Below are 26,406 nucleotides of genomic sequence, written 5' to 3' on the forward strand. Positions count from 1 at the left end.
TTGTAATTAATAATGTTCTTGTTTGCGTTTTTTTTTAAATTTACTGGCCTGGGGCATTGGCAAAATTGATTTAATTCTCTAGTTGGAATCTTTAACCACTTCTAGACAGCCTTGCGCACATTTACTGTGGCAAGGCGACATGGATGCTGTTCTTTCCAAGCCCCATGCCGTGAAAGGTGGCTCCCGTGCACATTCGCGGGAGTGAAGTCATTGCGGCTTCGGTCAATCACAGCGCTGGAGCCCGCAAACCTGGAAGTAACTCTGGGAAAGATGTCAGCAGTGTGCAGAGCGCTGCAAAAGCTTCGGTCTAAGGTAAGCATTACATAATGAGCTAGTATGCAATGCATTCTAGCTCATTATGCCTTTGTCTTACAGGGTTTTTTTCAGAGTATACAACCTCTAACTTTTTTCAATTTTTTGTAAATTTACCAGTTATATTTTCTCAATTTTTTTTTTAATATCACTTTCATTAATCCAGAAATTAAAAAGTAATAGATTTGGACCCAGCCACTCTATCAGTTAGTGTCCGATTTTACACAAGGTTTATGATATCTTCCCCTCCTATTCAACCACTGTTAGGTACTGCATGCTGTGAGATGGTCACATGCTTTTTTGGGAGGCCTAGGTATGTTTCAAAGCCGGACAGAAAAATTAAGCAGCTGGGAAGCATGTGGATGTCCAGTATAAGGGGGCCAGGGGTGGCTTTCAAGAGACAGGCAGATAGTGGTTCCTGCACAGACCTGTAGTAGCTTCTAGAGTCATAATGCAAAGCAGTTCTGAACAAGCAAGCTCTGACACTTCCTATAATAAGAGAACTTGCCTACTTCTTTCTACCCAAACACAAACTCAGAACCCCCCCCCCCCCCAACTATATAATCGTTATAATGGACGGAATCACTGGCCAATAGGAATATCTGGGAGGTTGGGGGGCAGGAATTGCCAAAGCTTTCCCTGATCCAAATGACCCGTTATTTGGGCACAGCTGTCCAAATCACTTTAATCTTCTAGATACCCAATGAAAAATGCCATGCTTGTTCTGATGCTAACTGATAGGATATGTTCATAACTATACAAGCTGATATAATCAAACACAACTTTTGGTGATTGGACAAAGTTTGAACATACTGTCTTATGCTTAGTGGGGGAAAACTCTACACATTTACCAGAAGGCGTAGGGCCCTCTTAGCCCTTGTACACACGGTTGGACATTCTGACAACCAAATCCATCAGATTTTGTCCGACGGATTTTGTCCGAAACTGGTGTTGCATACACACGGTTGGACAAAGTTGTCGGAAAATCCAATCGTTCAGAACGTGATGACGTTATTTCGTTACGACGAGACTACGTTCAGGCTAGTAGCCAATAGCTTTGGTCTAGGAATTTGATCTGAGCATGCGTGGTACTTCTCGGAATTCTCTACAAACTATCAGACAAAGTCCAATCGGATCATGTCGGAAAATTTTATAGCCCAGCTCTAAAACTTTGCCGGTCGGATTATCCGACAACACGGTCCGATCGGACATTTTCCGCCGGAATGTCCGACTGTGTGTACAAGGGCTTATAGTTTTAACTTTTGTTGAGTATTAATTCTTTCTGTACAACTAAGAGGTAAGGAGATAATTTTTTTTGACAACCTGTGCAAAGCAACGTAATGGTAATGCCCCTAACATCAAGAGTTAACTTTTATTTTCAAAGTGGTACAGTGCATCTTTAATAAACAACCATATTATACATGTGCAAACGCAAAAATCAATTGTGATGACAATGTTATATTTTACAAATGTGTATTGTGAAAAGGTCTTACCACATGTCAGACTCCAGACCAAGTGGCTCATAGTTTACAATTTCTGGAGCTATAATAGAAATGACAGACTAGAATTAAGTACATGCTAGTAAGAAATGTCTGATATATAGAGCAACATAATTAAAACATCTTTTAAAAAGCAAAGTGGAAAAAAAACTAATTTCAACTGCTGAAAAACGATCAGTGAAAATATACATACCCACAAATTCTGGAGTTCCAAATATATTTTTAAATTCATTTTCTGAGTCAATTTTGTGAGCTAGGCCAAAGTCAATGATCTTGATCCTTGGCTTAGGTGCATTTCTGTCCAAAAGCATGATGTTCTCCGGCTTCATAAATACAAAAGAAAGAAAGAGCAATGCCATATTATTATTAAATGCTCCTTCCATTTAAAACATATTGATACTTTCACAAGACTGACATAATTCGCAGCAATTAAAAATGATAAATGGCTGTCCTAAATCAAATGAAATCACAGAAACCAAGTGGCTAAAGTACCACTGAGGGCAGTTCCACTGTTTGGTATTGATCAGAGCCTCTGATTAGTGCTATGGATCTTTGCAAAACACACTCATTAATATAATACAGACATTTTAAAGAGACCCTGTCACCTTGTCCATTCATGGCAAAATGACAGATGTTGTAAAGCTTACCTCCAACTACCTTGCCTTCATCGCACTTACCTGCGGCTCCTTCTGTGTCTGCCACTGCAAAATAGAAATGCTATGGGGGAGCATGTGACCTCCTACCATAATGCAATACTTGGGGCCTAGGGGCTTAATGTCACTGTCCTTGTCATGACAGAAGGTGACATCATTGCTCTGATCCTACTATATGGGCATTTTCAGTGGCTGCAATAGAGAAAGTAGTGCCTGGGAGACACAGTGGCAGAATACAGGTGCCAATACTATTGAATGGCTGAATGCTAGCTGCACAAACCCCTTGACAAATCTTGTGTGCATCAAGGGATTTACGCCTGTGTGTAGGTTTATACAAATATGACGTATGCCCCAGTACAGCAAGCGTACAGCTATTTATTACTATGGGCAACTGTAGGGCCTCATGCACCGCACAGTATTGGCAAACAATTACAGGTGACCTAAGGGCCTGGTAGTTATACATGATGCTCTTAATTTTAAACATCAATTGAAATTCTTACCTCGGAAGCACTCATTATACCATATAACAGGTGAAAAATGTGCCTGCACAAGGGGCCAAGATTTATCTGCTGTTACAGAGCAGATAGGCTCAAAGAATAACATCCTCATCATTTTCTCAGTCAAGCAAGTATTTCAAGGACCAAATTTGTCCTCACATGTTGTTCTTGGGGAAATATCTGCCAAACTATAGCTACCTCAATGGTTTGTGTGTCCTAAAAGACTGCCATGAGACAGGTTTTACATCTGAACTTACTGCTGTTAGCATGCTATTTTAGTAGTAAAATATACTAGCCTTTCTGCACAGCCATTCCTTTACATTCAGTGCTTAGTGAATACAATTGTTAAAAGGAGAAGGATGGCTAAAGTTCTTTTGGCCATACTTCTGTGGATCACAGGAGTGCACTTAGTTCTGCATTCCTGTGATGTCACAGAGCTGATCCAATAATGTCGGGATCCCCCCAAATGCCTGACAGGCAGCTGGCTTAGCTTTTCAGTGGGCCGAGAGCCTGAGCCAGCCATTCCTGCCCCTTCCACACCCCTGCACACCAGTGACCGTTGAAGGGGCAGAGCACAGAGCCAGTGGCCGACAGTGACTGTGCTCAGAGCAAACCTGAAAACTGGGCGGCCTTTTATTGCTCAGTTCTTGTTGTAGAGCCAATGGGGGGCAGCTGCAGCTTAGATCAATGCTGCAGCCATCTAGGGGAGTATGTATGTTTCTTTTTTTAAGATCCCCAACTTCTCTTAAAATCTATCATACTAAAAAAAAATATATAACAGCATTTTTTGTTGAGTCAGCCCTAACTTCTTGCATGTCTTGGATACTTAGTGAGCATCACTCTGTCTTTCTTCCTGTCAACTGTGAATTTTGGCTGTTTCTATGCATCATTGCGTGATCCAGCACTTGATGTGGCATTTTCATAATAGAATAATAAAAAAAAAAAAATCTAGATAAATTCCTACAGGGAGCCTGGGACCTCGTCTTAATGGTTACAGCAGAATTGCAACTACCAACAGAATCCCTAATAGATAGAATATATTATCAGATGGTTGAGAGCAAAACTAAATCTCCTGCACTGCCCTGAAGCTCTTTCCATAATGTGCAGGTATGCACATAATGCTTGCACCTTATATCAGATTTACCCATAGTGCCACCTGCTCTAGAAATGCAAGCTTCCCATTCTCCCACTTTGCTTAGTCCACAGCCCTTGCTATCTTTTCCTGGTCCACTTCAGAATTTGGCCTTTTCTCTTCTCGCTTTTGGGCAGCCACTGGTGATGTGAAATCTGTCTGTGCATTGGAGTTACATTGCTCTGACAGCTGGTTCCATTTATGGTAACCTTCAGTTGACAGGGATGTCCACTGAACTGTGCATGCGGCACAGGCAGTGTACACAACACAAAAGTTTTATAGCAGATAAGTAAAGGAGGTCTTAAAATAATTTCATTATGCCTCCTCTTCCAAAACGCTCTACCTGCTATCATTTTTTTAATTCATGTCTGCTTTAAGTTTCCATAAACTGGAACACCAGTCTAAAGTAGACTGATCATTTTTTAACTTCTCTATGGACTGTGGTAATTATTTTAAAGAGTGAAAGATCTTAAAGAGATTTAACTTATACTTTTCTGATACAGAAAATACATTGCAATGGAATGTATGGTGGGAAAATCACCTTGTTGGTTCTGAGTTTTGACCAGTGTTATACCAATTTGTTGATTTGCATTCAGTTTAATAAAGAAAACCAGTGTTTCCATCTGTCTTCTAATTATACTATACCTTAAGATCAAAGTGGGCAATGTGCAGCGAGTGCAGGTAATTGACGCCATTGAGGATCTGTTTTAAAAATTCGGTCGCTTCCTCTTCTGATAATGATTCCTTCTCAGCAAGAAAGTCAAAAAGCTCGCCGCCCGCAACGCTGCCAAAGTAAATAGGGGTAAATTAGCATAAAGTCATAAGACCAAACCAATGCAGTACTACTAAGCAATTTGCCGATAGGCCTGGTTTCTGAATACATACAGTACGTGTATGAACAGTGTATATCTAAAGACATAGACATACCCTTATGGGCCTTGCTTTGTGCACTGGTGTGTAGTCATGTTGGTACAGGAAGGGGCCACCCCGAAACTGTTCTCACAAAGTTGGGAGCATGAAATTGTCCAAAATGTCTTGGTATACCGACACCATAAGATTTCCTTTAACTGGAAATAAGGGACCATGTCCAACCCTTGAAAAACAAACCCATAATCCCCCCTCCACCAAATGATTTGGACTAGTGCACAAAGCAAGGTCCAAAAAACAAGAATGAGCAAGTTTGGGGTTGAGGAACTTGACCCCAACCTGATAGAACAGGTTTGGGATGAATTAAAGCGGAGACTGTGACTGTGAGCCAGGTCCTTTCGTCCAAACATCAGTGCCCGACGACACAAATGTGCTTCTGGAAGAATGATCAAATATTCCCATAGACACACTTCTAAACCTTGTGGACAACCTTTCCAGAAGAGTTGAAGCTGTTATAGCTACAAAAGGGTGGGCCAACCCAATATTGAACCCTACGGACTAATGCATTAAAATTCATGTGCCCCAATACTTTTGGCAATATAGTGTGTGTATATATATATATATATATATATATATATATATATATATATATATATATATATATATATATATATACATATACACACACACACACATATATATATATATATATATATATATATATATATATATATATATATATATATATATATATATATATATATATATATATATATATATACACACATATACACACACACACACACATATATATATATATATACATACACACACACACACACATATATAGTACACACAAAAAACATATATACATGCCAATGTATATATGCCAATACATACATACATACATACATCGAGGCCAAAATCGCAAAAGCCACTGTACTTTTGAGGTTTTGTATTCCAATCCAACCACAACTGCCCAAAATCTGACAAGGCATGCTCATTTGGTAAAGCCTCACCCCTTTCAGCATCCAAACACTAATGTCTTGTACACACAAATTAGATTGCATTACGAATGATTGTCTGTTTTTTTTTTGCCATGCTAGTCTCACATCGAAAATTAAGAATTTACTAAAGTTATGAAAATTCTCGTGCGACAGAATAAAAATTTGAAAGTGATGTAATCTGTTATAGTGTATTTGTATTGTATTTTCGAGCGACAACTGTACTGAATAAGCGAAAATCGTACGATTGGATATCATAGGAAAAAAATGTCATGCTTGTCCCCATCGGATAATTTTGCATGTATGTATACGAACGATCACATTATCGCACGATCGCTACAAAGCAATATTTTTCGTACGACTTTCTGATCATGTGTACGGGCCTTAAGACCCATGTACGTGCAGAAGGCTAGCTTCAGGAAGATCAAAACATGCAAGAAAGAAAACAAATTTGTCATAAAGTTGTATGAGCAGGAAAATCTAGAAAGACTTGTCATCAAACAATCTGCTACTGATGTGACTTTGTTGAAAGAATAGTATACAAAAATCCTGCAGAACTGTACATAGCTCTTCATTTTTACAGAGGGTGTGGGATGTTTTTATGACTTCTATGTTCTTTTTATCTTTATACAAAGAAGGAAGATATATTATGATCACCTATTTGCCACATATGATTCTGAAGGTTTTTTTTTTTTCTTTTTAAATATTTAAATTAATATAAGATCTATTGCTCATTATAATTAGTTTAATATCAGATTTAAACAAATAAATATTTTTTAATCTGTAAAAATACAGCTAATTTACCGTATTTTTCGGACTATAAGGCGCACGTAAAAGCCTAAATTTTCTCCCAAAAACGACCGTGCGCCTTATAATCCGGTGCGCCTTATATATGACCTGTTGACATCGCTGGAGTTCTTTGTTAACAGTATCTGTCAGATGGGCGCGCATGGAGTCACAGATCAAGTCTCTTGACGTTAACCTTCGGACTATAAGGCGCACGTAAAAGCCTAAATTTTCTCACAAAATCGACCGTGCGCCTTATAGTCCGATGCGCCTTATATATATGGAAATATCCATTTTATCAGCCGGTCGTTGCTAGTGCGCCTTATAATCCGGTGCGCCTTATAGTCCGATGCGCCTTATATATGGAAATATCCATTTTATCAGCCGGTCGTTGCTAGTGCGCCTTATAATCCGGTGCGCCTTATAGTCCGAAAAATACGGTAGTCAAAATAAAAAAGTGTTCTTTTACACAGTAGGCCAAGGGGACAGTAAAAACAGGCAGCTGAGCCGTGTTTTTTTTTTTTTTTTTACCACCGCTTGCCACCCACCTAAACTCTAAAACACATTTGGAGGAAGCTGTCGACATGCCATGACAACGCCTGGCATGTCGAGTGGACAGGTGGCACGAGCTCTCGAACTGGGCTATTAATTGTAATGAGACTGTGCCACAACCATTAAAAAAAAAAAAAGGGAATTGGCTTGTGGTTGCGGTACATTTGCCCCACTGTAAATAACCAATCAGGGGGAAAAAAAAGTAGGTATTCAGTAGGCAACATGATCTCATCTTGACTGCCTGACAGGAGCTGCTTAGGCCCACTCTGAAAAAGTGATCCACCATGGATTGCTTTTCAGAGCATAGGCGAGTGTGAACCTAACAGTGCCCCTCCAGGGGCCATTTTAGGAGGCTTTACACACACAGCATTTTGGATTCTGAGAAGCTTTTATTACGTTTTAGGCAACACGTAAAAATAATTAGTGAAAGTGTTTGGTGAAGAAAAAAAAAAAATTGGTACAATTCTGCAATACATGCACATTTCCACATGTTCTATCTTTTTAAAAACGCTGCTCTGAAAATCCATTGTGTCCCAAACTCTAGTAAAAGTTGACAAAAGTGCTGCTGATGTCCTGAAATCACAACCAGCACTGTCAGACCTGTCTGCTGCACTACAGAACCCTACCCTTCCCCTACTACTCTGTCCAACTCCTCCGGGAACTGTGATCCCAGGAGCTGCTGCTACAATTTTTAACCTTCATAATAATGTCACAGAGGGGCATTCTAAACGCTGGACCTTGCTACAGGAACAAGATAAAAAATAAGGATGGGGGAAATGGTAATGTCTGGCCATAACTAAAAATACTCCTGCCCAACAAACACTGCAGCTGAGCACGGGGCAAATTCTGTATAAGCCCGAGGCTTTATCCTTGGTGAAGATCCACGTTAGTGGACTTCCTGACTTCTATGCTGTGTAGTGTCCTTGCTCTGTTTCCTGTGGGACAGAGGTTTAATTTATCATCCACGTTTGATTCAGATTAGAGCATATGAGCAGGGATATTCTCACACTACCAGGCTGCCAACATAAGGAACTAGGGTATTGTTTTATTTCCCCTCAAAGTTGTCATTTTACCAAGTTATTTTCCACCAGATGTGGATTGTCACTTGCCACGCTGCCTGCCACCAGATGTGGATTGTCACTTGCCAGGCTGCCTGCCACCAGATGCGGATTGTCACTTGCCAGGCTGCCTGCCACCAGATGCGGATTGTCACTTGCCAGCCTGCCTGCCACCAGATGCGGATTGTCACTTGCCAGCCTGCCTGCCACCAGATGCAGATTGTCACTTGCCAGCCTGCCTGCCACCAGATGCAGATTGTCACTTGCAACGTTACCTGCCTACAAATGCATATTGTCACTTGCCACACTGCCTGCCACCAGATGCAGATTGTCACTTACTATGTCGCCTACCTTCAGATGCAGCTTGTCATCTGCCACGTTGCCTGTGCCCAGATGCGAATTATCATTTGCCACATTGCCTGCCAGTGCAACCAGATGTGAATTGTCACGTGACACACTGCCTGCCACCAGATGTGAATTGTCACTTGCCACGTCGCCTGCCAGTGCCACCAGATGTGGATTGTCACTTGCCACGTCACATGCCATCAGATACAGCTTGTCGCCTGTTCCCAGACGCGGATTGTCACTTGCCACGCTGCCTGCCACCAGATGTGAATTATCACTTGCAACATCGCCTGCCAGTGCCACCAGACATAGATTGTCACTGCATTGATGGCAGCACTAGTCCATTTACCACAAAAGCAGGAGCATAGTGATGCGGGGCAGGCAGATGTCATCTTTCTGCTCCACGCCGCACCTTCGACACTGAAGAGGCTGACAGAACACCGGCTGAGAAAGCGAAAGAGCAGTGATGCGGGGCGGGCGGAAAGAGAGGAGGTCATCTCTACTTGCCCGTCCGCCCGCTTCTCTCATTCGTCTGCCCACTCGCTTCTCTCATCCACTCGGCTCTCATTCCACCCGCCTCTCTCATACGCACGCCAAGCTCTCTTCTGCCAGCCGCACCCACGGCTGAGGACCTCTGCTATAGACCACACGTCAAACAAAAGGCCGCAGGCTGAATTTGGCCTGCCAGATCTGGTCATGTGGCCCTCGCACCCAGTTTTGCAGCCAGAACTCCATTCAGCCACCTCTGGCTCTTGCCTTCTACTCCCTCTCCCCGCTGTCACTTGTAAACATGAAGGGACAGCTTTGCTTTCAGTGGTTCCTGGATGTAACATATCCCTCCATGCCCTCACAGCAAGAACAGACAGACAGACAGAGAGAGAGAGAGCCTAAACTCTGCACTCTGTACATAAAGCACTTCTGCCCCCCGCTTTCTATAGGTAGCGCACCCCTGGAACTGCACCCTCTACACGGCGCACCCCTGGAACTGCACCCTCACATCACGGCGCACCCCTGGAACTGCACCCTTTACACGGCGCACCCCTGGAACTGCACCCTCACATCAAGGCACACCCCTGGAACTGCACCCTCACATCAAGGCGCACCCCTGGAACTGCACCCTCACATCACGACGCACCCCTGGAACTGCACCCTTTACCCGTCGCACCCCTGGAACTGCACCCTCTACACGGCGCACCCCTGGAACTGCACCCTCACATCACGACGCACCCCTGGAACTGCACCCCCACATCACGACGCACCCCTGGAACTGCACCCCCACATCACGACGCACCCCTGGAACTGCACCCCCACATCACGACGCACCCCTGGAACTGCACCCCAACATCACGACGCACCCCTGGAACTGCACCCCAACATCACGACGCACCCCTGGAACTGCACCCTCTACACGGCGCACCCCTGGAACTGCACCCTCACATCAAGGCACACCCCTGGAACTGCACCCTCACATCAAGGCACACCCCTGGAACTGCACCCTCTACACGGCACACCCCTAGGACTGCACCCTCTACACGGCACACCCCTAGGACTGCACCCTCTACACGGCACACCCCTAGGACTGCACCCTCTACACGGCACACCCCTAGGACTGCACCCTCTACACGGCACACCCCTAGGACTGCACCCTCTACACGGCACACCCCTAGGACTGCACCCTCTACACGGCACACCCCTAGGACTGCACCCTCTACACGGCACACCCCTAGGACTGCACCCTCTACACGGCACACCCCTAGGACTGCACCCTCTACACGGCACACCTCTAGGACTGCACTCTACACGGCACACCCCTAGGACTGCACTCTACACAGCGCACCCTTGGAACTGCACTTGCTACACAGCGCAGCCCTGGAACTGCACTCGCTACATTGCGCACCCCTGGAACTGCATTTGCTACATTGCGCACCCCTGGAACTGCACTGGCTACATTGCGCACCCCTGGAACTGCACTCGCTACATTACGCACCCCTGGAACTGCACTCGCTACATTGCGCACCCCTGGAACTGCACTCGCTACATTGCGCACCCCTGGAACTTTACTTTGTATGTAGTGTACTCCTGAACTGTGCACTTTGTGTATAGGGCACCCCTGAACTCTGCACTCTGTTTATAACGCATTCCTGAACCCTCAACATTGTGCATCCCAGATACAACCAGGCCTTTGAGGGCAACAGTACTGTTAATGCTGCATGTGATTAAATGGAGTTTGATAACCCTACTAGAGACTATACTGGAATGACAGTCAGCTTTAAGCAGATAGAAAAGCACACAAATTAATGTAGTTCTGTATGCATAAATCCCACATTAAATGTAGAATTAGAGGTAGAGGCGCATAAGGAGCAGAGCGACAGAGATGAGCTCAGGCAGTCTGCCGCTTCTCCTTTTACTGTCCAGTCAAAGGCTGGCAGAGGTAAAGGCCAGTGTTAACTGCTGCAGAAATTTCAGGACTGGATGGACAAAATAACACATTCAAATAAATTCTTTGGCAGGTAAAATAACTCCCACATAGCTCCTTCACCAGTGTAATTGGCAGTGTGCCTGGAGTTCAGCTTTAGCTAAGACGTCTTGGTCCATGGCCTGCTCAGGCTTGTGACTACACATGCGGTAAGACGTTTACTCTTCCATCCTGCAAATTTGTTCCCAGCCAGCACAGTACAAAGAAATAGACCCCCGATTATCTCAGTATCCTTCTCTTCCCTCTTCCCGTCTGAGTGCTGCTACAGAGAAATTATTGGAGCCTGGTATCAAGAACTATACAGATACTTCTGCCAGCGGAAAATAAAATATCTGGCTTTTTTAATGGATGCAAAATGGCATATAACTGTGGAGCTCAAAAGTGACAGATGACATATAATGTGCAAATTTATATTGGAAATGGATCCAAAAATGATCTTTCATTATTTTCACTACATTGAACAGGCGATTGGTTTCTGTAGTATTATAGTCTGTTCTTCCATGAACACCATTACATGTATATTTGGTTATTCAAATGCAATTTATAATTCCAGAGAGCTGCAGTGTTTTGCATGGTAAAGAAATGTTAAATAGATTACTAGCAATCTATTTGCTAGCACTTTGTGTTCCTTGCTCAGCACCCTGCAGTGAAACGTGTTACTCACTGGTTTTGTTCAGCGAAACCCTTAGGCCTAAATAATGGAGAACCCTTGAAATAGCAGGCTTCGGTCTGTGTTGTGCCATTCTTGTGCTTGCACAGGAAGCACATTACATCATCCTCTCAGCACCCGAAACACAAACAAGCATGTGAGGGGATGTTTTGTAGTACTTACAGCTCCAGAATGAGAATGACATCTGTTTTGTTCTCATACACCTCATGCAGCGTGATCACATTAGGATGTCGGATCTCTTTCAGTATGCTGACCTCCCTCTCAATATCCTCCCGGGTCACGCCGCGCCGGCTTGATTTGGTACGTCTCTTTTTGATGAATTTTGCTGCATAGTGCACACCTGTGCTTTTCTCCTGGCATTTCTTCACCACTGCAAACTGACCGCTGCAGAACAAAAAAAAAAAAAAAAAAAAACAGAAAACCAAAATTAAATTACTGTCATTGATGTGACCTTTTTCTACAAATGGCTACTTTCAAGTGTAACTCCTTTAAATTAATAAAAAAATGAATTATATTATAGATAAAAATATACATCATATATATATATATATATATATATATATATATATATATATATATATATATATATATATATATATATAGAGAGAGAGAGAAAGAATAACCAATTGCTACACAAGTTATATTGTAACTGAATGTTATTTAAAATGACCTTTGGTGTTCAATCTGCAGTGCTGTAATTCTCTCTCTGTACAGAACGCCCCCCAGAAATGTCATTTGCGGCTTGTGTGATTGGCTTACTGATTTTCCCAGAAGTCTGCACTAAGATACTATTTCGATTTTGGACATCTCCTGGAACAAAAATGTCATTTCCCAAAGGGGAATCGCATCTCGGGCTGGGTTCACATTGGTGCGACGTCAGACATCGCATGCGATTCGCACTGCTATGCAAATCACATGCAAGGTCTGTGCGATCTGAACATACAGATTATATGGCTGAATTTGCATCGCATTCAGACCAAGTCATGCAGGACCCTTTTTTTGGTCCGGACCAGAACCGGAACACCCATGCAATCCGACTCCTGCCCAAATTGACAGTGCACTGCGATATGCAAACTGATTTGGGGACGCCATTAACTTTGTATTGACACTCCAAGCGGTTTGCATAGGGCAGTGAGAACTGCCCTGTGAGTCGGGTGCGATGTGCAGGGTTCCCGTATTGCACCAATGTGAACTGAGCCTAAAAGGATACAGACCTTGCTACTTTACTCATTAGAACCCTGCAAGTGCAGTAGCTGATTGAGAATTCAAAATCACTTTGTACATGAACACAAACACACCAGGATTTCTTCAGAACAAAAAAAAAAAAAGTAGAAATCTACAATAAAGTTTATTAAAATCTTTGCAATGTACATGGATCACCTAGAGGGGATTTTTTTTTCAACAAAAGCAGAATTACTCTTTAACCATTTCAATACTTGGCACTTTCACTGTCTTCCTGCCCAGGCTAATTTTCAGCTTTCAGAGCCATCACACTTTCAATGACAATAGCGTGGTCATGCAATGCTGTACCCAAACAATATTTTTATCATTTAAGACAGATAGAGATTTCCTTAGGTGGCATTTAATCTCTGCTGAGTTTATTTTTTGCTAAACAAATGAAAAAAGTCCCAAAAAAAATAAAAATAAATAAAAATGTGTTTTTGTTTCGTTTATAAATAAGTATTTTTTTCTCTTTCACAGATGTGCGTTGCTGAGGCTGCACTGAGGGCACTGATGAGGCAGCACCAATATGCAGCAATGATGGGCAGCGTTTACTGGCACTGATAGGCGGCAATTATGGGCAGCACTGATGAGGAGGTACTGAAAGGCATCACTTTTGGGCACTGGCAGGCATTTCTGCCCTGATAATCATTGCACTTATCAGTGTAGATCCCCCTTTTCAGGAAGCATGTCTCCAAATGAAGTTATCTGAATGAGAACATATAAAACGGTTATCACAGAGACTGGATGCTTAATTTGGCCTAAGTCTTTATTCAAATGAGGAACTAATAGATAACAATGAAACAATTTACAAAGTTTTAATTATTTTTTTCCCCGTTTGGTTCTGCTTTGTCTATCTCAAGTGGGTGTGATACCAAACCCTAAGGAGGAACTTTTATTTTAAGTCTGAAGCTACGAATGCTGTAGCTGTTGAGATTTAAGAATCAGGTACCTACCAGAGCCTGGGGTTCAGGGCTGTCTTCCTACAGCCAGTAGTTCTTATTGGTGCGGGTCCCTGGCCTTGCCATCTTTGATATTTTAGCTTTCTGAGGAACCACAGCCAGCTAACTCACTGGTGTTTTCAGAGAGTCTGGAAGAAGAGCCCCAGTTTGGAAATCAGGACAAGGAGTCCCCAATTTCTAGATTTTCAGTGGTACCATTTACCAAAAAAGCCACTAACAAAATGAAGATGGTCTGCCGCCCTTCGCTCAACCATCCTTGAGCTATTAGTGTTATGTGGAGCAGTGATCAACTGCCCAAAGGGGTAAGCCTATAAACCAACCAGGGTACTTTCATTTATTGAAAGTACCTTGGTTGGCCAGTGTCTAGACTCCAGCTTCTGAAGTCTGAACATAACTTTTTATGGATTAGAAGGTCTTCTTACAGATTTGAAGGGCAGCTCAAATTCCCCTTGGTTTTTAAAGGTCAGTCTCTGATATTACTGACAGTTACTAACTTCTCATCTGATGTAGTGGTCCCTTTTCCTACCAAATAACTTTTAGTTATAGTCACCATTTCACTCCATAGCTTTGAGAGTATTTTTAAGACATTTTTTCCCCATGTGTTAGGAGCAAATCAGGCCCCCACAAAAAATTCTGGGTCTTAAATTATTTTAACATTAAATTCATGGGATGCAGTTGTGCTTATAAGTTTACATACCCTGGCAGAATTTATGATTTCTTGGCCATTTTTCTGAGAATATTAACACAAAAACCTTTCATTCACTTATGGTTAGTGTTTGGCTGAAGCCATTTATTATCAGTCAACTGTGTTTACTCTTTTTTAATCACAATGGCAACAGAAAACACCCAAATGACCCTGATCAAAAGTTTACATACCCCAGTTCTTAATACCGTGTATTGTGCCCTTTAAAGTGGTTGTGAACCTTTACAGACCACTTTTACCTACAGGTAAGCCTAGATTAAGGCTTACCTGTAGGTGCAAGAAATATCTCCTAAACCTACATGGTTTAGGAGATATTTGCAAAAGACAGGCACCGCTGTCTACAGCGCATGCGCCGTAGACAATGGTGCGCAGGTGCACTGAGCGTGCCGTTTCCAACGAGCAGGTGCGCAAGAGCGGGAGGGCGTCATTGTGGCTCCGGCAAATCACAGCGCCGGACCCGTGATACCCGTAAGGAAGATGGACGCTTCGTGGAAGAGGGGACAGAGGTGACATTGCAGGCGCCTGTGTCAGGTAAGTGACACATAATGGGCTACTATGCGATGCATAGGCAAAAAGCATCCAGTTCCTGTAAATTTTTGGGCTGTCTTGCATGAACTACACGTTTGAAATCTCCCTAGAGTGGCTCAATGATATTAAGGTCAGGAGACTGAGATGGCCACTCCAGAACCTTCACTTTATTCTGCTGTAGCTAATGACATATGGACTTGGCCTTGTGTTTTGGATCATGTTGGAATATCCAAGTACGTCCCATGCACAGATTCCTGGCTGATGAATGCAAATGTTCCTCCAGTATTTTTTACGCATTCATCTTGCCATCAATTTTGACCAAATTTCCTGTGCCTTTGTAGCTCATATATCCCCAAAACATCAGCGATCCACCACTGCGTTTCACAGTAGGAATGGTGTACCTTTCATCATAGGCCTTGTTAACACCTATCAATATGTGGCCAAAAAGCAAAATTTTGCATTTAATGGTCACTGGTAAATATTTTTGTACACCATTGGATTCAGAATATTTTTTTTTCCTTGTTTACCTGCTCTAAAACCTAGGTGCGTCTTATGTAGTGAAAAATACAGTATATGCAGGCAACAATACTGGAGCTTCATGCACTCTGATGCAAACAATGTGGTTTCCGTTATTTGGTTGGTCTGCTTTAATCATTTAGCAGTGGATTTATTGTGCAAGAAAGGGAACTTTAGATGAGTCCAATCATTCAAAACAAATTCTGGATAATGGCAATCATTACTTAAAAAAGGGAGAAAAGTACATTTTGAGCACAGTATAGGGTTTAAAAAATATTTTATTTGCCGTCTATGCCTATCTTGCTGAAGGCCCACACCCTGCATTCCTTGTATGGATAATCACAGGACAGTCCGTGAGGAAAAAGGAAATAGAATAACTGACGGAAATATTAATTCTTTACCACTAAAGCCAAAATGTAAAAAATAAAATAGTCTGGTCCAAGGCTTTAATCTGGGAGCGCTTACTGCCAGGAGAAAGATTCGTTTTTAGAACCATCAATAGAAATAACCATAATGTCAGAATATTTTGCATCATTGCCATCAGTTTAAACATAAATTCCACAGAGCAATCTGTCAATTCAACATAATTTGGAATTACATCTCTGCAAGCATAAATGAGCAAAGAGCATACATCTTTTTTTTTTTTTTTTTTTTTAACGCAGACACTGCAATTAATTAGTTAAAAGGTAAAATCCAGGTCTTCCCCAAAGCACTTGTAAAATCGTGCCAAGTTTATAATAGACCATGTCAAGCTTTCGTGGTAAAGCTTCAGACTGTTAATCAAGTGATTTGAGATGAGAACTATTTCAAGGTGACCTTGAACAGATCATCCAAGCTACAGTGCTTTCTGCTTCATAGGACAGAGATTTACATAATCCTAGAAGTCTATGCCTTAAAATCATTTCTGCTTTGACAATAAAGTATTATTTTTCTTTGGGGCAACTTATATCAAAGGTCTCTCCACTTTGGTCACACAGGAAAAAGCAAAACAAAAACAAAAAAACGCAAAATATTAACTTCAGTGATATGAAATAACGGATGCACGGTTACAGATTGAAAACTTTGCAGACATTATATTCCATTTTTTTTTCAAATGATTATTTTTTTATTTTTTTTAAGAATATTAATGCTTTTTTTTTTTTTTTTTTTTTTTTTTAGGGTGGTCCTCCACTTTAAGCAGACCTTACTGTTTAGATATGCTTGAAATGGCCAGGTCCTTTGGTGCATAGAATCTGAAGGTAATCCTGGCTGTACCCAATAACACAATGGTACAATTATCCAGACAAAGGAACTTGGTGGGTGACAGCGAGAGATCCCATAAGCAATGTAACAAAAATAGTATCCAATGCAAAAACGTGCTTGAACTATCCAGTTTAGCGGCTGGTAATGTGCATGATATACATGTATACGGTTTGAGCGCGGCAAAACCAATTTGTTTTACAAAGGAGGATCAAGTCACACAATGAATGGAGATGAGTGGCTGGCGCTGGAACAAATACTTCAGTAATAACAATGATTTACAGGGTGATCTTCTAATACCTATTAAATTACTGCTGAATTAGAACCCTGGAATGGATCTTTTCACTACTCTTGGCAGCCTGCCCTCACTCTTTTGCACCCGTATGTCACAAGCCAGTGACTAGCCATAAGGTTATTTAGCTGTCACATCAAAACAATGATCAAGCCACATGTCTGAGGCAACCGCCATCACTAATGTCAGACAGAAAAAAAAACTAAACATGTCAAACCAAACAGACTTTATTGAAAAGCACAAATTAATGAGGGCGCCCTACATGTCGGCAAGCAAGCAGAACAACACATTTATTTACCAAAGCAACACTACCAGTTAGCAGTTTTCTACAACACATTTTAAAGAGACGTCAAGTTTCTGATTGATTGCAAAAAGGAAGAAGGATATCTACTTTCATCCTCTATGATCGATAGATATGTTCCAACAAATTAACACAAAACAAAAAAAAAAAAAAAAAAAAAAATTGTGAACAGGCAGACTTTCTATTTCAGAAGAGACCAGAGCAATATCTTCTGCAATAGAAGTACACTTACCTGCCTATTCGCAATTCTCTGCGGAATGTACACTGAGCCATGCACGTGCTCAGTGTGCTGGGAATGATCGCGCACGTAAACACGGAGCAAATAAAAAATGGCATTGTCAGGGTTTACGTACACTTTAAATAATATTAACCACTTAAGGACCGGAAGGGTTTGCCCCCTCAACGACCAGGCCATTTTTTGCGATACAGCACTGTGTCGCTTTAACTGACAATTGCGTGGTCATGCAAAACAAAATTGACATCCTCCCCCCCACCCACACACACACACACACAAATAGAGCTTTCTTTTGGTGGTATTTGATCACCTCTGCGTTTTTGTTTTTTTTGCACTATAAAACCAAAAAGAGCGCCAATTTTGAAAACAAAAAAAAAAACTATTTTTTACTTTTTGCTATAATAAATGTCCCAAAAAAGCAAAAAAAGAAATACACAAAAAAACGAATTTCTTCATCAGTTTAGGCCGATATATATTCTTCTATATATTTTTGGTAAAAAAAAGAAAAAGGCAAGCTACCGTATAAGCGTATATTGACTAGTATGCGCAAAAGTTAGAGTCTACAAAATAGGTGATAAATTTATGTCATTTTATTTATTTTTTTTGACTAGTAATGGCAGCGAACAGCAATTTTTAACGGGACTCCGACATTGAGGCGGACAGATCGGACACTTGACACTTTTTTGGGACCATGGACATTTATACAGCGATCAGAGCTAAAAATAGCCACCGATTACTGTATAAACCCGGTCACGGGCAGGGAATGGGTTAACACTAGGGGCGATCAAGGTGTTAAATGTGTTTCCACGGGGCGTGTCCAAGATGGCGACCGGAGTGGAGGCATAGTCCGGGAGCTCCGTGACCTGCACTGCTAATTATCCTGTTTCCCTGCGGATATAACCGACCTTGACGCCCCTGGAACCCGGCTACGGATTTCCTGGTGTGGTATGCCCAGCAAAAAGAAATCCGGGACTCCATTGAAAGCTGCCACACCGCGTTCCCTGCCTCGCGGTGGGGGACCTCGGCCTTGCCTGCTCTCAGTTATGGCGTCGCAGGCCGCTGACACGGACCCTGCTGACCCAGCACTCCAGGACCAGGACAACTTCTCTGCCCTGATGCAGGCCATCGGTATGTGCCAAACCACGCTGACGGCAAAGATTGATACCGTTCAGCTCGAGATGGGTCTGATCAGGAAGGACATGGATAAATTTAGATCCAGGCTGTCGGAAGTGGAGAACCGCGTGGGGACGGCAGAGGACACTCTGGCTGAACACACTGCCTCCCTTCATGCTCTCACTACTAAGGTGCGGGCGCTGGAGTATCGCGCGGAGGACGCCGAGAACCGCAATCGGAGGAACAATCTCCGGATCATTGGCCTAACAGAGGGATCTGAGGGTTCTAACCCTGCTGCCTATGTGGAGCGTCTGTTTCGCCAGCTCTTCCCCCAGGCGGCCTTCTCGCCGTTTTTCGCGGTTGAGAGAGCACACAGAGTGCCGGCGGCTAGGGGGCCTCCTGGAGCCCCCCCTCGCACACTTATTATGCGTCTCCTCAATTACAGAGACCGAGACCTGGTGCTACGTGAGAGCAGGAATGTGGAGGAACTCCGCTTTGAGGGGACTCGCCTCATGCTATTCCCGGATTTCTCTGTAGAAACACAAAAACAACGGAAGCAGTTTGACCAGGTGAAGATGGCCCTGCGGCAGAGGGGCCTGAAGTATGGCATGCTCTTCCCGGCGCGTCTCCGAGTCCAGGATGGGGAGACCTCCAGATTCTTTACCTCACCCGAAGATGCCTCCAACTGGCTGGAATCCCTGCCGAGACGTTAACAGGTGAAGCTGCCCTCGTCCTTTTTTACCTGGTTCTTACTTTCTCTGTGAGCTCCCTCCTGCAGTTGTTGCTGACTGGATTTATGCTGCGCTCTTTAATCTGACCGGAGGGTAGTCTCGCTACTGACGCTGGGTTCCCTTATTCTTATCCGTGGCCCCTCTTCTCCCCTTCCCTTTCCCCGTCCCTCCTTGGCGGGGCTGTGGGACTGGGAGCGCTGACTGAGACTGTTATGGGCCTACCATCTATCCTCGGTGCTGGAGTGAGGGGTTTGTTCTGTTCTATTTTTTATTTTTTAAATTTTTTTTGTTGTGGGATTATTCCAGCCGTTATGCCCAGCGCTGATGTACTGTTTATACTTACCCCACGATCCACCAATTTTAAGAACTGTGCCCCCGGACCTCTCTGTCCGGGTGACTCCCTTCCGCAGGGAGATCGATACTGCAGGACTCTTTATCCGCCTGACTATGTGGTGGCAGGATCATCATGGTTGACTTCTACTGTGCCTTCTAGGCGCCCTCTTGGGGCACTGCTTCCAAGGGTCTGAGAGACATGTACTTTTTTGGGATACAAACGCGCCCAAGTTGGGGGGGTAGCGTGGGGTGGGGGGCGGGGGGTCGGGTGGGTTGTTTTGTGTTTATTATCTGGGCCCGTGTTTTGGGTAGTTTGTATGCACACTTCTCGGTACATTGTAACGTGCAGGAGATCTCCTGTTCTGGGGTCAGGGTTCTGCTCCTTTTTTTCACATGTGGGTTATGGAGGGTGGGAGGGGGTGACGGGATCCGGACTGTGGTATTTTTGTCCTCACTATTATGGCTCCCCTAAGGTTGGTGTCCTGGAACGTGCGGGGATTGAACTCCAAGATTAAGCGTTCCCTGGTTTTTTCTTATCTGAAGAAGTTCCTCCCGCACATTTGTATCTTGCAGGAGACTCACCTTACGGGTTCTCGTATTCTAGCATTGAAAAAGCCCTGGGTGGGCTCTTACTACCACTCCACTTTCTCCTCTCATTCTAGGGGGGTCAGTGTTTTGGTACATAAGGCGCTTCCCTTTCAACTACTTAATTTACACCTAGATCCTGATGGGCAATATGTTATTATGCATGCACTGTGTGATGGGGTGGAAATGGTGGTGGTGGGGCTTTATGTCCCGCCGCCGGCAGGCCTCTCGACGCTTCGGAAAATTCTTGCTGTAGTGGCCAGCTACCCGGTGACTAATGTCATTCTCGCTGGGGACTTTAACATGCCTCCAGATCCGAGTGTCGACAGGCTTGCGACAGGGCGGGTGGTGGATCCGGGTTTAGCCAGTTGGGCTGCAACATTCGGGCTACATGATCTGTGGAGGTGGAAACACCCGGTAGCCAAACAATTTACGTGTCATTCAGCTACTCATGCCACCCTGTCCCGGATCGACCTGATATATGCGAGCACTCCTCTGTTGCAGAGGGTCTCCGAGGTCTCCATACTGTCTCGTGGTATCTCAGATCATGCCCCGGTGATGCTGACTCTCCAGACTGACTCGGTGGCGGGGATGGGGCTTTGGAGACTTTCCCGGTACTGGATTACGGATGAACAAGTGGGCCCGCTGGTGCTGCCGGAACTGGCGGATTATTGGGTACATAATGCTGACTCTGCATCGCCGGCTTCGGTCTGGGATGCGTTTAAGGCATATGCCAGGGGCAGATATCAGTTTACTATTGCTCAGGTCCGTAAGGCCTCAAGATTGATGCTATCGGAAGCTGAGCGTAAAGCACTTCTCCTGGAAGAACGCTATGCCAGCTCCCCGAGTCCGGGTTCCCATGCGGATATTCTCACCGCATATAGGGAGCTGGCGCTTATCCGCACCGCTTCCTGCCGCCGCTTCCTTCTTTCCCAGACGCAGAGAATTTTTGAACAGGGTGAACGCCCGGGAAGGTTGCTGGCCTGGCTGGCGGCGGAGCGGACGGGGAGCTCCTGCATTGCGAATATTAGGGGGGCTGATGATACTCTTCTCTCTGATCCCATTCAAATCAACGCTAGATTTGAGCAATATTATACTCACCTGTACGAATCCAAGGCCACGTATTCCCCAGGGGAATTGACCTCCTTTCTGGACAGGGTGGCTTTCCCTGTCCTGACTCGGGAGGCTGCAGTTGCCCTGGAGAGACCTATCACTATGCTTGAGGTCCAGAGGGCGCTTAAATCCCTTCAGGCGGGGAAGACTCCGGGTCCGGACGGACTCCCCTCTGAGTTCTATAGAACCAATGCAGAAGTGGTAGTCCCTTATTATCATGCTAGTCTAACCAAGGCCTTGGAATTGAATGCCCTTCCTGACTCCTTTTCTGAGGCCATCATTGTACTGATCCCGAAGCCGGGGAAGGACTCGGAACTCTGCTCCTCCTACAGGCCGATATCTTTGTTAAATGTTGATGCCAAGTTATTGGCGAAGATATTGGCAGGTAGGCTGAACATGGTTATACATGCGTTAGTTAATGGGGATCAAACAGGTTTCATGCCTGGAAAAGGCACTGATATTAATTTGCGGCGCCTCTTTACGAACATAGCGTGGTTGGGGAGGGGGGAGGATGTGGGTGCGGTGGCCTCCCTTGATGCGGAAAAGGCCTTCGACTCAGTCGAGTGGGGCTTTCTCTGGCAAGTCCTTGCCCGATTTGGCTTTGGTCCTAAATTCGTGACTTGGGTACAACAATTGTATGCCTCCCCTGTGGCTCGTATACGCACGGGTGGAGTCCTTTCCTCCCCTATCCGCCTTTGCCGGGGCACGAGGCAGGGTTGCCCCCTGTCTCCGGGGCTCTTCGCTCTGGCCATTGAGCCCATGGCGATTCTTTTACGTTCTGCGGAGGGCGTGGCAGGGTTGAGGGTGGGTCCCTTGGTAGAACGGGTGTCGCTTTATGCGGACGACGCGTTACTATACCTGGGGGATGCCTCGGAGTCCCTTGCGTCGGCACTATCCATAATTGATGAATATGGTCGTTTCTCGGGGGTCCGGATCAATTGGAGTAAGTCGAGTTTGTTTCTGCTCTCCGATTCTACACCCCCCCCGCCCGCCTCGTCCCCACTGCAGAAGGTATCCCGTTTCAGATATTTAGGGGTTGAGATCTCTAGGGACTTCTCTCAATTTCTAGCTAACAACTTATATCCTGTCCTGAATGCTTTAATAGCGAAATGTCAGATCTGAAAAACGCTGCCCCTGACGCCGGTAGGACGGGTTAACTTACTTAAGATGACGTTTCTCCCAAAATTCTTATATGTGTTCCGTAACACACCCGTTCCGATCCCAGCCATTTTCTTCCGCAAGTTAGATGGGGTGGTTTCCTCCTTTGTGTGGGGTGGTAGGGTTCCGCGAATTTCTAGGGCCAAACTACAGATGCCTCTGTCCGCGGGCGGACTGTCGCTGCCCTGCTTCCGGCGGTATTATTGGGCCGCAGTGTTGGTCACAGTCCGTTGGTGGTTCACCCAGCCCAAATCTAATCCGGCGGTTACGCTGGAGGCGGCGATCTTGGGTTCCTACACAGCCTTGGCGGGAATAGTCTATCGGGGAATCAAATCCAGCCCGCATGTAACGATCCCAATGCGGACTACCATCCAGGTTTGGGACAGAGTCGCGGCCACTGTTAAGGCTGCGGACTCCGTCTCCCCTCATAGCCCACTGTGGGGCAACCCCAGGCTTCGGCATTTTGGTTCTATCCCAGACCCGGGACTCTGGACTAGGTTTGGTATCACTACCATTGCTCATATTATGCCTAGGGGGTCTCTCACCCCCTTTCCGGACCTCAGGGAGGCCCATGGCCTTCCCTCCTGGATGCTGTTTCGGTTCCTTCAGCTGAAACATGCCTCGCAGGCCCAATTTCCAGGGAGGGTACTAGTCGAGCCTCATGGGATAGAGAGGTTTCTCATGTCTCGGGGGGTAGACAGGATTCTCTCTTCTATATATCTACGCCTTACCTGTGAGAAACAGGAGGGGGACTCGCCCCTGTTCCTCGTGTGGAGGGGAGACATCCCTTCCCTCTCGGAGGAGGAGTGGGAATCGGCCCTTCAGAGTTACCTCCCTGGGGTGATCTCTGCGAGGGATAGGTTTATTCAATTAAAATTTTTGCATAGGGCTTACTACACCCCCCAACGCCTGGCCAGGATCTATCCCGCCCAGTCCGAACTTTGTTCTAAGTGCCAACGGGCAGTAGGTACATTCTATCATGTTACTTGGGAATGCTCAATCATCCAGGATTATTGGCAAAAAATACTGGTGGAAATTAACGCAGTCACTGGCCTCGCAGTGTCCATGGATCCGAAGGTGCTTCTCCTTGGAGTCACGGATACTGTGGTGCAGGCTACATATATGAGGCTCCTACTCTTCTATTTATGTTTCTATGCTAGGAAAGTGCTTTTGCAGATGTGGAAGGATTCTTCTCCCCCTACGGTGTCCCAGTGGCACTCGATGGTGGACTCGGTGCTGCCACTTTATAAGCTCACATATATGGGGCGGAAATGCCCCAAGAAGTTTGGTGGCATCTGGGATCCATGGTTGAGTGCTCGCTCTCTCACGGTTTAATTGGTGTTACTTTTCCTGTCCCCTGCTTGTGATCCCTAGGACTGGGGGTCTGAATTCTGTAATCGAATGTGCTTGTATTGAGATCTGTGCATAAGTTGTATTGGAAACTTGTTTTGATCAATAAAAACGTTTCTGTTAAAAAAAATGTGTTTCCTCATGTGTTCTAACCTGGGGGCGGGGGTGGGACTGCCTGGAGGAGGAGCCAGATCGCTGTTTGTAATCTTTAAGAGCAGCAGATCTGTCTCTACTCCCTTGACAAAACGGAGATCTGTCTGTTTACATTGACAGATCTCCGTTCTGTCTGTCAGGAGTGATCGTGGGTGACCGGTGGGCAACACGACCACGTGCATCGGATCCGACGTCCGGCTACAGCTCTCAAAGCGGCCAACATACAGTAACGGCGATTTGCTCTGGCGAGTCAACCTGCCACAGTATAACTGCAGCGGCTGGTCCTTAAGAAGTTAAAGTGGTGCAGCAGCCCCCCCCCCGCCCCGCCCCCAGCCTCTCTAATACTTACCTGAGCCCCATCTCAATCCAGTGATGTTGCATTAGAGACTTGGCTGCCCGGGACTCTCCCTCCTTATTGGCTCCCACTGCTGTCAAAGTCAGTAATGAGGAGCAAAAGGGGTGGGGCCAGGCTCTGCAGCTCGCCTGCCCCCATAGCAAGCTACATGCTGTGGGGGTACTCAACAGTTGGGAGCGGCCAGAAGCACCAAGAAGGGGCCCAAAAAAAGTTGATCTGGGCTGCTCTGTATGAAACCACTACACAGGGCAGGTAAGTATAACATTTTTTTTTTTTTTTTCATAAAAAATAACAAACGAGACTTTAGTATCACGGTAACTTTAGAGATGCTACCTTTGGAGGTATTTAGACCAAGAGCTTAGTGGCAGTTAATAAATAGCACTTTATCACCAACACCCATACGCAGGAAAACTGGAGTTAGTACTTACCGGTAACTCCTTTTCCGGTGGTCTTCCAGGACAGCCCTTGAGAGATGGAGCTCCTCCCATCGACACAGGAAACACATTGCCACAGTTCAAAAGGCGGTCCCTCAGGTCCCTGGTCAGTCATTCACCAAGAACCGAAGGATGGAACTGAAAAACATATAAACCATAACAGGTAATAACATTAGTACATCACTACAATCAAATAAAGGGTGGGATCGTGCTGTCCTGGAAGACCACCGGAAAAGGAGTTACCGGTAAGTACTAACTCCAGTTTTCCCAAGTGTTCTTCCAGGACAGCCCTTGAGAGGATCCCCAAGTACTTACCAGATTAGGGGGGGACCACGGCCTGGAGGACTTTCCTCCCAAAGGCCTGATCCTGACTAGACATTAAGTCCAGTCGGTAATGCCTTGTAAAGGTGGAAAAGCTTGACCATGTGGCTGCTTTACATACCTGCTCCGGGGTGGCACCAGCTCTTTCTGCCCAGGATGCAGACAACGCTCTTGTGGAGTGAGCTTTAACACCCTCAGGAGGATCTCTATTCAAGGCCTTATACCCCTCTGCTATAGCTAGCCTAATCCATCTAGCTATGGTTACTTTTGAAGCTTTCTGTCCCCTACGCTGTCCGGAAAAAAGGACAAAAAGGGAGTCTGAGATTCTGAATGGATTTGTTATTTTAAGATATTCTAGAATACACCTCCTCACATCCAATAAATGAAAACGTTCCTCTTTCTCATTTGCTGCATTTTGACAAAATGAAGGGAGGACAATATCTTGGGACCTATGGAAGCTAGATGCTACCTTTGGTAAGAACCCAGGGTCTGTCTTTAGTATGACTCTTTCTTCTAGGATCTGTAGGAATGGTTCCCTGATGGAAAGTGCTTGGATTTCACTGACCCTACGGGCTGAAGTGATTGCCACCAGGAGAACTGTCTTAAAGGTAATAAGCCTTAGGGAGGCCTCTGAGATAGGCTCAAAGGGTGACCCCAAGAAAGCTTTTAGCACAACTGCTAAATCCCAGGATGGGACTTTTGTGATTCTGACTGGCTTGCGTCTAGCGACTGCCTTACAGAATCTAGCGACAAAAGGATTTTCCTGTAAGCGTTCATCTAGGTATACACTTAAGGCAGCTATCTGTACTTTAATAGTACTTAGGGTTAAACCCTTGTTTACACCTTCCTGTAAAAACTGTAGAATATTAGCCGTATTTATGTCCCGGCTATTCAGCCAGCTATTGAATTTTT

At 44.8% G+C, this 26,406-nt stretch overlaps 1 protein-coding gene and 1 long non-coding RNA gene across 4 annotated transcripts in view; one reads left to right on the forward strand and one right to left on the reverse strand.

The window, feature by feature from the left end:
• DAPK1 (death associated protein kinase 1) overlaps positions 1 to 26,406 on the reverse strand; it is a 226,725-nt gene that overhangs the window by 82,809 nt on the left and 117,510 nt on the right. For both annotated transcript variants that reach the window (XM_077474824.1, XM_077474823.1), the window contains exons 3-6: positions 12,014 to 12,235; positions 4,739 to 4,877; positions 2,005 to 2,134; positions 1,806 to 1,854 (exon numbers count right to left, since the gene is read on the reverse strand). In XM_077474824.1, the coding sequence (XP_077330950.1) occupies positions 1,806 to 1,854; positions 2,005 to 2,134; positions 4,739 to 4,877; positions 12,014 to 12,235 (540 nt within the window). The remainder of the gene's footprint in view (positions 1 to 1,805; positions 1,855 to 2,004; positions 2,135 to 4,738; positions 4,878 to 12,013; positions 12,236 to 26,406) is intronic.
• Positions 12,019 to 26,406, forward strand: part of LOC143973927 (uncharacterized) — a 34,951-nt gene continuing 20,563 nt past the window's right edge. For both annotated transcript variants that reach the window (XR_013272136.1, XR_013272135.1), the window contains exons 1-2: positions 12,019 to 12,151; positions 13,553 to 13,669. This is a non-coding gene — a long non-coding RNA (uncharacterized LOC143973927). The remainder of the gene's footprint in view (positions 12,152 to 13,552; positions 13,670 to 26,406) is intronic.

This window comes from Lithobates pipiens, unplaced genomic scaffold, assembly GCF_037356315.1.
Source record: "Lithobates pipiens isolate NorthernLeopardFrog02 unplaced genomic scaffold, aLitPip1_a1.2 Scaffold_13, whole genome shotgun sequence".
NCBI classification, from domain to species: domain Eukaryota; kingdom Metazoa; phylum Chordata; class Amphibia; order Anura; family Ranidae; genus Lithobates; species Lithobates pipiens.